Raw genomic sequence first — 16,188 nt, 5'->3', positions numbered from 1 at the left:
AAAACAGTTTTAAGGGATATTCCAAACTCATTACTTATACGGGTTATTTAGCATACTTATTTGATTTAACTTTATACGGGTTATTTAGCATACTTATTTGATTTAACTTTATTTATTTAAAAAAAAACTAACTTTATATTTTTAAGATAGAAAAATATATAAATAAAAACTAAGTTTATATTTTTAAGATAGAAAAATATATTGTGAAAGCCGACCCGAAATTTGGTGCAGAAATCTTTCTTATTTGTATTTATAAGTTTTAACAAAGAATAGTTCACTTAATGTATGAATTCGTAAGAGTAGTTCGGCACAGGCTCAATGTTGTTATTTTAAAATTTCAGAGCCAATGGATCGTTATGTCATTCTCGGAGAGATTTTGGGCACAGGAACTAATGGAACCGTTCGGAAGGCGACGGAGATAATGACGGGCAATATTTTTGCCATCAAGAAACTCAAGAGAAGTTTCAGTGCGTATGAGGAATGCTTGAATATTGCAGAGGTGAGATGCATGCGAGAATTGGTTCACCCCAATATAGTAAGCCTGCATGAAGTGATAATGGAGAGTAACACATTATATTTGGTGCTCGAGTGTATGGATTGTGATTTGACTGAGCTCATGAGACTCAGAGGCCATCCATTCTCAGAGCAAGAAGTGCGCAATTTATTCTTCCAGCTTTTCAAGGGGCTTGCATACATGCACGAGCAAGGATATTGTCACCGAGATCTGAAGCCAAATAACCTATTAGTTTGTGGAGACACCATTAAAATTGCAGATTTTGGGTTGGCTAAAAACCTGCTACTTCAATCAGGGCAGCCACTCCGATCATATGTTGTGACACGTCCCTATCGAGCGCCGGAACTGCTTCTTGGATCCACTGATTATGACTTCGCCATTGACATCTGGGCAATGGGTGTTATCATGGCGCAACTTTTGGCTGGCTGCAATCTCTTTGGTGGCTCAAGGGAGGTAAATCAGATTTATAAAATTTGCTCTGTGATTGGATGTCCCAATAGCCAAACATGGCTTCATGGGTTAGCTCTCGCTGCATCTTTGAATTATAATTTTCCAAAAGAGTTTAGGTTTGTTGATGCTACTAAACGGTTGTCCTCTCTCATACCGAGTGTAAGTGCTGAGGCCATAGACCTAATAAAATTAATGTTATCGTGGGATCCTAACAGCAGACCCACGGCAAGAAAAGCACTCCAGCACCCATTCTTCATTCCCTGTCACATTACCAACAACAACCCAATTCCCCCACCTGTTCTGCAATCTGCTTATCAGAGCCCCATCGAAAAGCATTCAGAAGTTCAGGAGAAAAACGCTCGTCCCAATAATAATGGAGAATATATCCCTTTTAACAGATCATAAAATCTATGCCACAATCCTCTTTCCCCGTTGTGAGTTCCTGCAAGAACTCCCCGTTGCGAGTTACAACAGAAATTGATGTTGATCAGACCCGTTGAGCTTCAGTTCTGCTGCTCTGCATGCGCTATTTGGCGACAGATCGCTTATAATTTTCCAAAAGAGTTTAGGTTTGTTGATGCTACTAAACGGTTGTCCTCTCTCATACCGAGTGTAAGTGCTGACGCCATAGACCTAATAAAATTAATGTTATCGTGGGATCCTAACAGCAGACCCACGGCAACAAAAGCACTCCAGCACCCATTCTTCATTCCCTGTCACATAAGCAACAACAGACCAGTTCCCCCAAAAAAGTGGCACAAAATCCAAGGTCACTGGCTAAAAATTGCCTGAAAAAGGTCATAGTCACATGCATGCCTTGTTGTGGGAGTGACTGGAGGGTCTCAGTCGCATGCATAGCTTTTCATGGGAGCAACTTGGGGTCTAGCTGAAGAAAATGAAAAGTTGTGTGATGTGTTGGGCACTTGGAAGGGTTGGTTGTCTCTGGAAGGTTTTGTGGCTCCTTAGAAAAGTCAAATTGGTTTTGTTTTGTCAGTTCCACTTTCTTGACTATACATAGTGAGTTTAATCACATCATAGTAACTCTTTGTTGCATGTTTACCCCAGTGGACCAGTTAGCTTGGGTAAATGTCGGAGGTGGGTGTTACAGATAACCATGAGAGGGTACATATATGCACTCCATTTCTTTACAATATATTTATACATTCGTAAATCCTCTGATGTCTAATCGTTGTCATTTTTTCTCTTCATATATATAATTTTAACTTGATAAAAATATAGAAATCATATATATATATATTGAAATTTAAATCAATTCATATGAGAGTTTGATGTGAGTAAGTTCCATTCAGTGGGTAATTACTAATTGGAGAGCTCATCTTCATGCTGCTAGTGTACTCATCTCTTCTACAACCACATTGTAACTCGAAGGTTTGTGAGGAAGAAGAGTTCCTATGGAGTAGGAAATGATGTTATCAATTAGTTGCTAAGGTTCGGTAAGTGTTGGGTTGTGTTATATTCTTTCCACGTAGTTAATAGGGGGTTTGAAGGGCACCCGTAACCCCACTTTATGGGGTCGGGAGCAGCGCCTCGGAAAATTTTGGTTTTGGACCATATGTTAGGTTGGGCGGACCCACCTATGGTTTTGTGCATGATTTTCACACATGTCTTTTGGACGCGATGGTTTTCGGTCCATGGTATTGGACGCGATGTTTTTCAGTCCATGGTATTGGATGTTTCGGCATGTATAAATATGTATTGTAACATTGAAAGGAACATAATGAAAAATCAAGCTGGTAGTCCCGGTTTTGGGATCCAGGGAAAAATATCTGTGCATATGTGTTTTATGGGTTATGCTCTCGCATTGTTTATTTTCTTTGTTTAAGAATTCGTATGCAGGTAATTTCTGTACAGGGTTAAAACCTACATTTGGTATCAGAGCTGTTTTGGCTTCAAGGGGACGCCTTTGTTGCTGAGGGGTTTCGCTCGGGCTTGTGGTAGACCCTATTCAGTGGGAGATCTGCGAGATCGATTCTGGTGGTGAAATAAGATGGCAAGCAGTGGAAAGATAGAGATTGAGAAGTTCAATTGTCAGAATTTTGAGTTGTGGAAACTCAAGATGAAGGATCTGTTGGTGGATAAAGATCAGTGGATCGTGGCAGATCCGGGTACTAAACCATCGGGAGTGATCGATGAAGAATGGAAGAAGTTGGATCGGAAGGCAAAGAGCACAATACGATTGTGTGTCTCGGATTCAGTATTGCTGAATGTATCAAGGGAAGCTACAGCAAAGGCTTTGTGGGTCAAGTTAGGGACTTTGTACCAATCTAAGTCTCTGGTGAATAAATTGTTCCTGCGGAGAAAGCTGTATAACCTGAGGATGAAAGATGGAGACTCGGTGACAGAGCATCTAAATGCGTTTAATACTGTGGTAAGTCAGTTATTATCTGTTGATATTAAAATTTCAGATGAAGATAAGTGCATCGGTCTGTTGTGTTCTCTACCAGATTCATGGGATAGTCTGGTTATTGCAATAGGTAGCAATGCAACTTCTTTTTAGTTTGATGAAATAGTCTCAGCCTTGCTGACGGAGGAGATGAGATGGAAAAATATGGACAGCCAAAATGGTGATTCCTTGTCTGTACGAGGACGGTCCCAGAACAGAAACAAAAATAAGTCATCGAGTGGGAGATCTAAATCTAGAGGGAGATCTAAATCTCCAAGAAAACCTACAAAGATGGTGTGGTGGAAATGCGGAAAGGAATGCACTTCAGAAGGGATTGTAAATCTAAAGCTCCTGATAAAGGAAAGGGATCTGATGATGCTCCTTCTACAGAGGCGAAAACCACCTCAGATGAAGGTGGGGATGTGTACCTGGCTTCTTCAAGTACACATGTAGATCATGAGGCATGGTTGATTGACTCAGGTGCATCCTTTCAGTTCACTCCCCATAGAGAGTGGTTCTGCGAGTATAAGAAATACGATGGTGGTGATGTCTTCTTACGAGATGATAGGAAGGCTAGAATCATTGGTCGGGGAAAAGTAAAGTTGAAGTTTCAAGGTGGAAGGGTTAGAACACTTCCGGGTGTTCTACATATTCCTGCATTGGCCAGAAATCTGATTTCTGTAAGCAAGTTGGATGATGCAGCTGTAAAGACGGTGTTCGAGAAAGATACCTGCAAGATGGTTCGAGGAGCACTAATATTAATGCGGGGAGTTCGTATTGGAACTCTGTACAAGCTGCAAGGTAGCACTGTTGTTGATGGGTGCAATAGTTCTATGGTTCCTGAAAGTGGAGTAGAGAATCTAGTGGTCTCTGGAGAGAAGACCATGTTGTGGCATCAAAGGCTTGGACATATTGGAGAGAAGGGCCTTCGAATACTTCATGGTAAAGGTATGGTAGAAGTTATGAATAATAGCTCTCTGGATTTTGATTTCTGTGAAAATTGTGTATATGGTAAGTAGAATCGGGTGAGTTTCCCCTCTGGTGGTAAGAGGACGAAATAGATATTAGAGCTTGTGCACAGTGATGTGTTTGGACCTGTGAAGGTTCCATCACTGGGTAAGTCTGTGTACTATGTATCATTCATAGATGACTTCTCAAGGAATACATGGATATATTTTCTTAAGAAGAAATCTGAAGTCTTTGACAGGTTTAAAGAATTTAAGGCTCTGGTGGGAAATCAGACAGAGAAGAAGATAAAGGTGCTGAGGACAGATAATGGTGGAGAATTTTGCAGCAAGGAATTTGAAGAATTTTGTAAGAAGTGTGGTATAGCACGGTAGAAGACTACTCCATATACACCTCAGCAAAATGGAGTCGCAGAAAGAATGAACAAGATATTGATGGAAAGGGCAAGAAGCATGCTCAGTGGTGCTGGGTTAGGACAGGAATTCTGGGCAGAGGCGGTGGATAATGCATGTTACCTGATCAATAGATCACCTTCATCAGCGTTGGAGGATAAGACACCACAAGAAGTATGGATTGGTAAGAAACCCTCTCTTTCGCATATAAGGGTATTTGGATGTGATGCATATGTACATGTTCCAAAGGAGAAACGAACCAAGTTGGATAGTAAATCTGAAACGTGCATCTTTATTGGGTATAAGGATGGTTTAAAGGGTTATAAGCTTTGGAACCCAGTCACACGGAAGGTTGTGTACAGCCAAGATGTGTTGTTCAGAGAGGTAAAAGATGTTATTCAACATGAAGTCCAACCAAAGGAACCTGAGAAGATAGAGTTTGAGCCAAAGGAGGAAGAACCAGACTCTGCAGTAGAGGAGGAATCAGAAGATGAAGAGCCACAAACTCCAGCTGTGAGAATATCAGTCCGAGAAAGAAGGTAGCCAGATTGGTATAGTCCATCTGCTTTCAGTTCAAATTTTGCTTTGTCTGTTACTGATAATGATCCCAGAACTATGAAGGAAGCAGTGGATTCAGAGGATGGAAAACTCTGGAAAGAGGCGATGGTCGATGAAATGGCATCTTTGCATAAAAATGAGGCTTGGGATCTGGTGGAGTTGCCGGCTGGAAGGAAACCCATTGGCAGTAAATGGGTGTTCAAGAAGAAGACAAATGCAGAAGGAAAGGTGGAGAAATACAAAGCTCGGTTGGTAGCAAAAGGTTATTCCCACGTGCCGCGAATTGTTTTTGGTGCTTTTGATTTTGAGGTAGAACAGATGGATGTGAAGACAACATTTCTTCACGGGGATTTGGAAGAGGAAATCTACATGAAGAAACCTGAAGGCTTTGTGGTGAAGGGTAAGAAAGAACTAGTATGCAAGTTAAAGAAGTCTCTGTATGGGTTAACACAGTCACCAAGGATGTGGTATTATAAATTTGATACATTTATACGGGGACTTGGCTTCACCAGAAGCAAAGCAGATCATTGTGTGTATTTTAAATTAATTGGTGACCGTATTATTTATCTAGTCTTGTATGTGGGTGATATGTTGCTGGTTGGAAATGACAAAGAAATTATCCAGGATTTGAAGACCCAATTGTCCTCCAAATTCGACATGAAAGATCTTGGTGCTGCAAACTATATTTTGGGCATGGAAATTAAAAGAGATCGGTCAAAGAGGAAGCTCTGGTTAAACCAGAGGAAGTATGTCGATACAATACTCCAGAGGTTTAATATGCAGGATAGTAAACCGGTGAAGGTTCCTATTCCTGTAGGTGTGAGGTTATCTGTTGAACAGTGTCCCAAGACACAAGAAGAGGAAGAGGACATGTCCCGTGTTCCATATTCAAGTGCAGTGGGTAGCCTGATGTATGCAATGGTCTGTACTAGACCAGACATTGCACATGTAGTGGGAGTATTGAGCAGGTTTATGTCAAAACCTGGGAAGGAGCATTGGACAGCAGTGAAGCGGGTTTTCAGGTATTTGTGTGGCACTAGTGATTATGGTTTGTGCTACCAAGGAAGACCAAGATTGGACAGAGTTTTGGATATTCATGGCTTTGTTGATGTAGACTGGGCTGGAGATCTGGATCAGAGAAGATCTACAAGTGGGTATGTCTTTAACCTATTTGGAGGTGCAGTCAGTTGGATGAGTAAGAAACAATCTGTAGTGGCACTATCAACTACAGAGGCTGAATACATGGCAGCCACTCATGCAAGCAAGGAAGCAGTTTGGTTGCAGAGATTGTGTTCAAGTATGGGGTTAGTACAGGGAGCTATAAGAATAGACTGTGACAGCCAAATTGCAATTTTCTTGGCAAAGAACCCTGCTTATCATTCAAAGACAAAGCACATTGATGTTCAGTATCACTTTGTGAGGGATATGATGCAAGACAGAAAGGTGTTGCTGGTAAAGGTGGACACTTTGAAGAATACTGTAGATGCATTGACAAAATCTGTGAGCTCTGAGAAGTTCTCTTGGTGTAGAGAAGCAATGGGAATCTCAGGGGTGAAAAAATGACTAAGCTCTGTTGTGGCCCCCTGTGGAAAGAAAACAACAAGTGGGAGATTTTTGGGTTGTGTTATATTCTTTCCATGTAGTTAATAGGGGGTTTGAAGGGCACCCGTAACCCCACTTTATGGGGTCCGGGGCAGCGCCCCGGAAAATTTTGGTTTTGGACCATATGTTAGGTTGGGCGGACCCACCTATGGCTTTGTGCATGATTTTCACACATGTTTTTTGGACGCGATGGTTTTCGGTCCATGGTATTGGATGTTTCGGCATGTATAAATATGTATTGTAACATTGAAAGGAATATAATGAAAAATCAAGCCAGTAGTCCCGGTTTTGGGATCCAGGGAAAAATCTCTATGCATATCTGTTTTATGGGTTATGCTCTCGCATTGTTTATTTTCTTTGTTTAAGAATTCGTATGTAGGTAATTTCTGTACAGGGTTAAAACCTACAGTAAGTTCACAAATTTTGAAGGAATTTAGGAGGAACATTACCAAGTGAATATTGGGAATTGCCATAGCATTGGAATATAATATCCCCAATAGCTTATGAGGCATAAAGGGAGTTTTACTAACCTGATTAAGTTCCAGTGGGCTAAGGAAGAGAAAAAATTAACTACCCAAACATTATTTTCCTGGGAAAACCATTACAAATGCCAAAGTGATGAAAAGGGGGACATGTCTTAGGTTAATGAAAAATCACTTTAAATTAATAAAGTGGAAAACCCAGTAAAGTGACTTTATAAAAATAAAAGTGTAAAATCAAGGGCGACAAGAATAGGAGGGGTTATCTTTCACCTCGATAAAGAAAGGGGGACTCAACAAGCAACCAGGCAAAGTATTTAGCATTGTGGCAAGGATTAGAATTGGCTCTAATCAAAGGAATTCATCATTTGATGGTCTTCGAAGACTCATTCATTATAGTAAACCAAGTGAGAAAAGTAGAAGGTATCCCTTATCAAACCTTGATTCTAATTCTGCATCGAATCAAGCTAATTTTGACCCATTTTGAGAAGGTAGAGATATATCATATAAAGAAAAATCTTAATACAGTGGCAGACTCTTTAGCCAATCAAGGAGTCTTCCTAGAACAAGGGGTAATGAAAGTGAACAATGAGGAATATTTAATTGATCAAACTTATACACTAAAAAGTGAATATTGAAATCGTGGTATTGAGGAATCAAACATTGATAAATATAGAAAAGGGTAGTGGCATTATTCATTCTGCTCAAACAATGCACTCATCATATTGATAGCATCAACATTTATCCTTGTGTATTGGATATAACGTCACATCACCAAAGGACGCAAATGCTTATCCACTCAAATAGTGGATGCCATTCATGGTTGGAGTTAGACATGTGGATATCTAATTGTCGACATCAGAAGGAAATACAAATAGGAGAGTTAATATATACTCCAATCGAGACATTAGTAATAAGCATGTGCACCAAAATGTTAATCCACTTAGTACCATAAAATTTCCTTCACACGATGGAGTTGGATCTACTAGTCCAATCACCATATTCGGAATCATGTAGTAATAAAGGAGTAGTCAAAGGGCATAATTGGAGATGGATGGGTTCGATAAAAAATAAATATTTAATTTGTGTCGTGGTGGAATCAAAATTAGAGAATTGCATGCAACTCATTCAAAGTAGAGGGAAAAATTTGTGTCGGGTGCTTACCATGGCCAATAGTGGTAACAATGGTGAGAGAAAATCACATCAGAGCAATAAGAGGGTGCATTTGATTACGTCGCATCACTTTCCACTAGACTAAGTTGGAGGAGATTCAGTTTGTAGTAGATATGTTGACACTATGAATGCATGAGCTGATATAGGCAACATAAGACTAGGGTATGGTGGAACATGTCAATGAGCTGGAAGGAATGGTGCAAAGGTAGGACAACCTTAACATGTAGAGTGGAAATGGAGACATCATGAGAATCTGAATCGAGCAGACTTCACCCCTGCCACACGAGAATGAAAAGGAGGAATACCAGGTTACTTATAAAACACAGAATATGTAACAAGGCCCATGTGTAAAAAAGTCTAAAATGTTTTGCAGGTTTATAGATATCATTATAATTTTTTGGAAGATAGAAGAAGAATTAAATATTCAATATGTACCAGATTCTGGCTTGCAAAACAACTTATCTTAATGAAAATATACCCATTCTTTAGGAAAGAAGGTAAAAGGGTGGAAAAAGTGGTGAGTAAGTTATAAAAAGGGGAAATAAAGAGTCTCTCCACATTCTAGCCTATGATTACTTGTGATATTCTTGTATTCTTATTAACTTTATTTATGTTCTTATTTTATCTTCTTTCAATCAAGCAATCATCAAATCAAAACATGAAGATCAATGACACCGGATATAGGAACTCAATCAGGGCAAAAACCCTATGAAGGGGAAAACCCAACCAAACTCTTCCACTAGTATATTCAAACCAAACTAAGACAATCCAAGACCTCGGACCTAGACAAGGAACCTCCTTTGATCCACCAAATCAACCTCCAAGATGTTTTTCCAAACTTCAAAAGTTAATTGCAACAATACTGCATCAAAGACAAAATTTCGGCCCTACTTCTTCATAATTTCAACCCAGCTTCAAGTCTACAATTTCAGCCCTCCTTGAGCTTCATATTTTCATACGTCTGAGTCAAAAGAAAAAGAAATTAGTGTCCTTCCTTCTTCACTTAAGGTTTCTCCTTTTTCTAGGCTTCCTTGCTCCTTCTTCCTATTTCGCACTTATTTTTTTCCTCCTGTAACTACAGATCGAATTGCTTGGTTGGTGCACCAAATGAGGTCGATTAGTTCCCAATATATAGTGGTTTGAGTCTCTTAATTATCTTGACTTGTCTTCTTTGAGGCCGACTTGGTGGAGGAGGCCTATTTGACTCAATTTACATCAAAATATTTTTTCTTAATATAAAAATCCCAAGGAGCATCTATTTGATGATAAAAAGGATTAGGACTCATGACATAAAACATAGAAGCCTACAATGGAGGATTTGACCTAAATATAAAATAATAAGAGCATGAAACCCATGCTAATAAATAATTTTCTTATATAATAAAATATTTTTTTCTTTCTTTTGACAAATACATTACACCATGACTCCAGTACAATTATGAGGACATACACTAGTTACATTAAGAGAATTTTGAGGTATAAAATGGGCCTCCTAAGGAAATTATAAAATAATAGTGGAAATAATAAAATAAGATTAGATTACGTCATCAAATTGTAGAAGGAAAAAGGAAAAAAACTATCTTTTCAATGCGTATTTTCAACTTATCTCCCTATGGGTTTACTAAAATTTCGAGAGGCAACACTCATTGGATGTAGAATTTGATTCTTCATCCAAGGAGTACCCATGTTTCATACTTTTTATAGACCCTGCTACATGAAAAATGAGAAATACTTGAAAACGTAATTGCAATCACGTTTTTTGATGTATTTCTCACTTTTCATGTAGTAGGGTCCATATAAAGCATGAAACATGGGTACTCCTTGGATGAGGAATTAAATTTTGCATCCAATGAGTACTCCTGCTCGAAATTTGAGTGAAACCTTAGGGAGATAAGTTCAAAATACGAATTGAAAAGGTAGTTTTATTATTTTATTATTTTTTAATCTTTTTACTTTTTTACTCCAAAAATGGCGAATCATCCCCCATGGTTGACATCATCATCTTGAATCCTATTGGTTCTTATAAAGTTTATTTTGGTTGTAAATTTTTCTTAGGAGGCCTATTTTAGACCTCAAATTTCCCCTAATGCTTTTTTCGACACTCCCTATTAACTAGGAAGTTATTCATAATTATACATATATAAAAAGGTACATGAATAATATCAAAAATATATGGTGTACGAAGAGTCACAACACATGCAATGCTACATATTAGATACTTGACAAAGGTATGTAACAGGGTGGGACTAAGGTGTGTTCCAAGCTTCAACCACTATAGGTACCATCAATCTTCGGCTCTAACACCAAGCCAGGGATATAGGTATCATATCCAAGGTTGGATCTCCACAATACCAATGATACGCTCCCTACTTCGGGATCTACACATCATCACATAGGTCGGCCATATTTCCTCCCACAACGTGAGGAACTCAGCCCCACATGCTTCAACTCTCCCTGTAAACTAAATAAAATATATCCTCAAGTCCAAGCATGCTTTTAATATTCGAACTTCTTATGGAGAGATCCTGCACAAAAACAACCCCAATTAGTAATAAACTTTTAACATACATATATATATATATATATATATATATATATAGATATATATATATATATATATATATATATATATATATATATATATATATATATATATATATATATATATATATATATATATATATATATATATAGCACAAACCTTTAGGTTTCTCCATCATTCTGATGTTGCTTAGATCATCATCATATTATCCAAATCCATCTTCAACTTCTACATCAACACCAAACTTATCCTTATCATTTCTTCCAAAAACATCCAAGTCTTGTTCACAACTTTGAAAACAACCATCTTGTAGTGCTTTAGCCATTCTCTGATCTTTATTATTTCTTGTATTTGACACAGTATGCCCTCCCTCTCAACTAGGGAGATATACACTTTCTTTCATCAAACTTCTTCTTAACTCTTTCAATCACATAACTTATTTCTTTTATATCATTATATTATCAGAGAACCTTTGAATTATGAAGACATCATTTTTCCTTTATCTAGTATCAAGGTCATATTTCAATGTTTGCAGCTCCCTCTTTCCATCATGATCAGCATCATCATCATCAAGTATGAGGTAGATCAACATCTTTAGTATCTTGAACACTATGTACTTGCAAATTTTAACAACAAATACAGCCAAACACAAATAGATGTATAGAAGAATGAAGTCAATTTTTACAATGGGATCATCTATTATAATTAAAACAAGAAATCAAACTTTAGACATCCAAAACCTAAACCTAGGTAAGTTTGCAATCAACAAGGGTTGCATCTTTCATACCCCAACAATTTTGCGAGAGTTTTGTCACAAACCCTAGATTTCATCAAATGTAAACCTTAGAAATTATCAAGTTAGTATTCCAATTATATTTTACATCTAGGGTTTTATCATCACACTCTAGGATCCTATATCAATTTCTACTAGGGTTTTGTCGTAAACCCTAGATCAAAGATCTAAATTCAGACATACAACAACTCGACCAAGCTATGGATTTTAAATCATACATAAGAACATACACCTAGGGTTTATTCCTAAGATCTCACATTAACTATTAGAATGGTTTTTGTCATAAACCCTGATTCACCAAGCCTTAAAAATCTAGGGTTTTATTATGTAACTTATACATCAACAACAAACCCTTAAAGGTTACAGTTTTATAACATCAGCAAACCCTAAACATCAAAATAGTAATACATGAGAGAGTTAGCAATACAAAGCATATTTCAAAATGATCATACCTTTTAATGAAGAAGATTAGCTACAAATCTTGTACTTTCATACATACCTAGAGTTGCTACTTTTACAAACCTTGGAGAGTTTCCTTTTTTGGAAACAAGCTTACTTTCATGATACAAATGTTTTGGTGGCTTGGGTGCAGGTGTAATGGACAATCGTTCAAATCCAGTAACAATTTCTACAAGTTCAAGTGGAACTTCTTCTTGGTTTTCCTTTAGAGTATCAGTCATCTACCTCCAAACTTGGATATTCTGCTAAATTAGCAGAACTGTTTTTATTTTAATCGAAATATGATAACCTTTTAATTTCCACGTAATTAAAAAGGAGTTTAAATTTTGGTTAATTCCTTATCTTGTCCGCCTTTCCCACAAATATTATCGTGCTAACTCTCCACCGTTGATCTTACCTTTCAATCTGACGGTTGTTGGTTTCCCCGATCAACAAAACTAATCGGTGATCCTCGACCATTGATCAAAGCACATTTGATCCAATGGTTACAACATTATCAGGTGGGAATCTTGTGAAATGTTTACCCACCCGATAAAGTGGTTTTCTCTCTCCAGCGAGTGCTACGTGTCGGTCGATTAATGGAATCGCTTAGAATTTCTAAAGACAACTTACCACTTTTTCTCCACCCGACAACCAGCTACACTGAATAAACTACTTTTCCTCCTCGACTAATGCATGAGCTTATTAGCGCGCGATGACTGTTAGAACTATTAGATCTGTAGGTCGGACGGTTCTGGACTCCTTTGGTTAACACGATTTTGTCATGTTTTTTTGTTCTATGTTCTATCAAACTTGACACTTCTGCTACATTTGACTTGTCTCACACTTGTTGTCCAGTGTTTTTAGAACATAACCTATTATTTCAAAATGCGGAAACGCAAGATTTATCATATAATACAGACTTGACACATTCTAATTCAAAATCCAAATTGGAAATCAATAGAACTCAGAGATATTTCGGAGGGATGCAACACCTCCAGGATTGACCAATTATACGCAAAAATACATAGAGATACAATTTCTATAACTTAGTCTTATATGGCCAAGTCAAGCCAAATCAGTCAAAATCCCTTTACAATCATTCAGAACTTACATAAATACCATTTCATTCTAACAATCAGATCCTTAATACATGGATCAAATCTGTCTAATCTTAGACAATACCTAATTTGGTTGATATTCTCCTCGAGAATCTCAACTGAATCTAAATAGCTTGAATTAATTGTAAAATCACTCAATCCCTAAATCCTAGCTCAAATCCTCTCTAGAAAACTTTGTAAATTGACAGCTAAAGGATCCCACTCCTTTTCTTATAATTTTTTTTTGTATTTTGGAATAAATTCGAAGCCTTTTGTCTTCAAGCCTCATTCTCCTGCATCAGACTCTTGAGGACAAAATTCTTCATGGGCTCCTGTCCATGAGCTCTTCTACATAACTGCCCAACTTCTGTAGCATGGCATCTCTCATCCAAGTGGCTTCATTAATTGGTTGATCATTCCATTTGACCAAATACTGGAAATACTCTTGTCCTCTTGTCTTCTTCAATAATTTCTTGTCCAAAATCCTTTATGGCTTTAATTCTTTTTCTATAGGTAACTGTTTTAACCAATAAATCTCTTGTTCTTCTTGATCCTCTGTTGTGTCATCTGCATTTTCACTTTCATACCTATAAAAATCAGCAACATTGAAAATTGGAGATATTCCAATATCAGGGGGTAATTCAATTTCATATGCATTTGCAGAAAATTTCCTCAAGACTCTGCATAGTCCAATTTTCTTAAATTTTAAGTTGTTATACTCCCTTTTTGGAAATCTTTCTTTCCTAGGGTGTGCTAAAACCAAATCTCCAACTTCAAAATTAACTTCTCTTTTCTTCATATCTGCTCTGCTCTTGTATTTTATGTTGTTGCCCTGTAATTGTTGTTTTACCTGTTCATGTATTGCTTGAGCTTTTGTAGCAAAATCTTCTCCTTTAGCATTTCTCATTTCAACTTTTCCCAAGTCTCTCAATTCAGACACTCCCCTTGGGTGCATTCCATAAACTATACGGAATGGACTCTGCCCTGTACTCCTATTAGGAGAATCATTATAAGCATATTATGCCTGTGCCAATACTTGATCTCACTGTTTTGGATGTTCACCTGCAAGACTTCTCAGAAGATCACCCAAGCTTTTGTTTACAACTTCAGTCTGTCCATCGGTCTGAGGATGATAAGCAGAACTGAAACTCAATTTAGTTCCAAGCTTCTTCCACAATGTCCTCTAGAAATTTCCAACAAATTTGGTGTCTCTGTCTGAAACAATGCTCTTAGGTAACCCATGTAATCTTACAATCTCCTTAAAAGCTAGATTAGCAATGTGAGTAGCATCACTGGTTTTAGAAAATGGAATAAAATGTGCCATTTTTGAAAATCTGTCAACTACTACATAAATTGAATCATGTCCCCTTTGAGTTGTTGGTAAACCCAAAACAAAGTCCATACTTACCATATCCCAAGGCCTATCTGGAATAGGTAATGGAACATACAAACCTGTGTTTTCACTCCTTCCCTTTGTACACTGACATATTTTACAATTTTCCACATACTTTTCCACTTCAGCTCTCATCTTTGGCCAAAAGTAAAACCTGTTCAACTGCCCATAAGTCTTGTCTGCACCAAAATGTCCTCTGAGTCCACCACTATGTTTCTCCTTAATCAAATTTGTTCTCATAGAACAATTTGGTATGCATAGCTGATTTCTTTTAAGCAAGAGTCCCGCTTGCAGGAAATAATCCAGCCACTTGCTTCTGTCTAACAAAATAGGATTTCTACAAGCTTCAAATGCCTCTTTAAAATCTAGATCTTTCTCATATAACTCTTTAAGAAAATCAAAACCCAACACATGAATTTGACTTTATTGAACTAAAATACCTTTTCTTTTTAAGGCATCTACTACTTTGTTTTATTGACCAGTTATATGTTTCAACACAAAATTAAAACGTTGAAGGTATTCTACCCATTTTTCATGCTTCTGGTTAAGCTTTGGTTGTTGATAATGTACTGTAATGCATGGTTATCTGAATATAGTATGAACTCCTTGGACATTAAGTTGTCTCTCCATTTTTCAGAGATTGCACCTGCATAAAACTCCTTGTCATAAGAAGAATATTTCTTGTTTGACTCATTCAGCTTTTCACTAAAATAAGCTACAGGCCTGTCCTCTTAACTCAAAACAGCTCCAATGGCTTCTCCACTCGCATCACACTTCACTTGAAAAGGTTTATTAAAATCAGGCAAAATCAAAATAGGTTTTTCAGTAATCTTTCTCTTCAATAGTTGCATGTTCTTTTCTGCTTCAGCAGTCCATTTAAATGGTTGTCTGTCCTTCTTTATTGTGTCAATAAGTGAAGCATTAATCTTACTAAAATTCCATATGAATTTCCTATGAAAACTAGCAAGACCATGGAAACTTCTTACCTCAAAGACACTTCTTGGTGAAGGCCACTCTATGATTGCTTTTATCTTATCTTGATCCATCTTTAGTCCCTCAGCAGAAATAACAAAGCCCAAATATACCAACTCCTCCTTCATGAATGAACATTTCTTTAAATTTAATAGTAACTTCTCTTGTTGTAGTTTTTGTAAGACATAATTCAGATGTCTCATATGATCCTCCTTAGATCTACTATAAACTAATATATCATCCAGATATACTATTACAAATTTGGCAATAAATTCTCTCAAAACATCATTCATGAGCCTCATAAATGTACTAGGGGCATTCGACAATCCAAAAGGCATTACCATCCATTCATACAATCCTTCATTGGTTTTAAAAGTAGTTTTCCACTCATCTCCCTCTCTAATTCTGATTT

The 16,188-nt window shown here is 37.4% G+C and overlaps 1 protein-coding gene and 1 pseudogene across 1 annotated transcript in view; one reads left to right on the top strand and one right to left on the bottom strand.

Moving 5' to 3' along the window:
- The first annotated feature begins 346 nt into the window (after positions 1 to 346).
- LOC149138829 (cyclin-dependent kinase F-4 pseudogene) lies at positions 347 to 1,369 on the top strand (annotated as a pseudogene).
- A 243-nt stretch (positions 1,370 to 1,612) lies between these two features.
- Positions 1,613 to 16,188, bottom strand: part of LOC149138828 (uncharacterized) — an 84,994-nt gene continuing 70,418 nt past the window's right edge. Inside the window, exon 3 of the mRNA XM_089450509.1 lies at positions 1,613 to 1,677. Coding sequence (XP_089306635.1) covers positions 1,613 to 1,677 — 65 coding nt within the window. The remainder of the gene's footprint in view (positions 1,678 to 16,188) is intronic.

This window comes from Pinus tabuliformis, chromosome X (assembly GCF_031772625.1).
Source record: "Pinus tabuliformis cultivar Carrire ecotype Pingquan chromosome X, CPIR1, whole genome shotgun sequence".
Classification (NCBI taxonomy): domain Eukaryota; kingdom Viridiplantae; phylum Streptophyta; class Pinopsida; order Pinales; family Pinaceae; genus Pinus; species Pinus tabuliformis.
The sequence above is the reverse complement of the archived record's forward strand: the minus strand, read 5'-3'. Positions and strand labels throughout refer to the sequence as shown.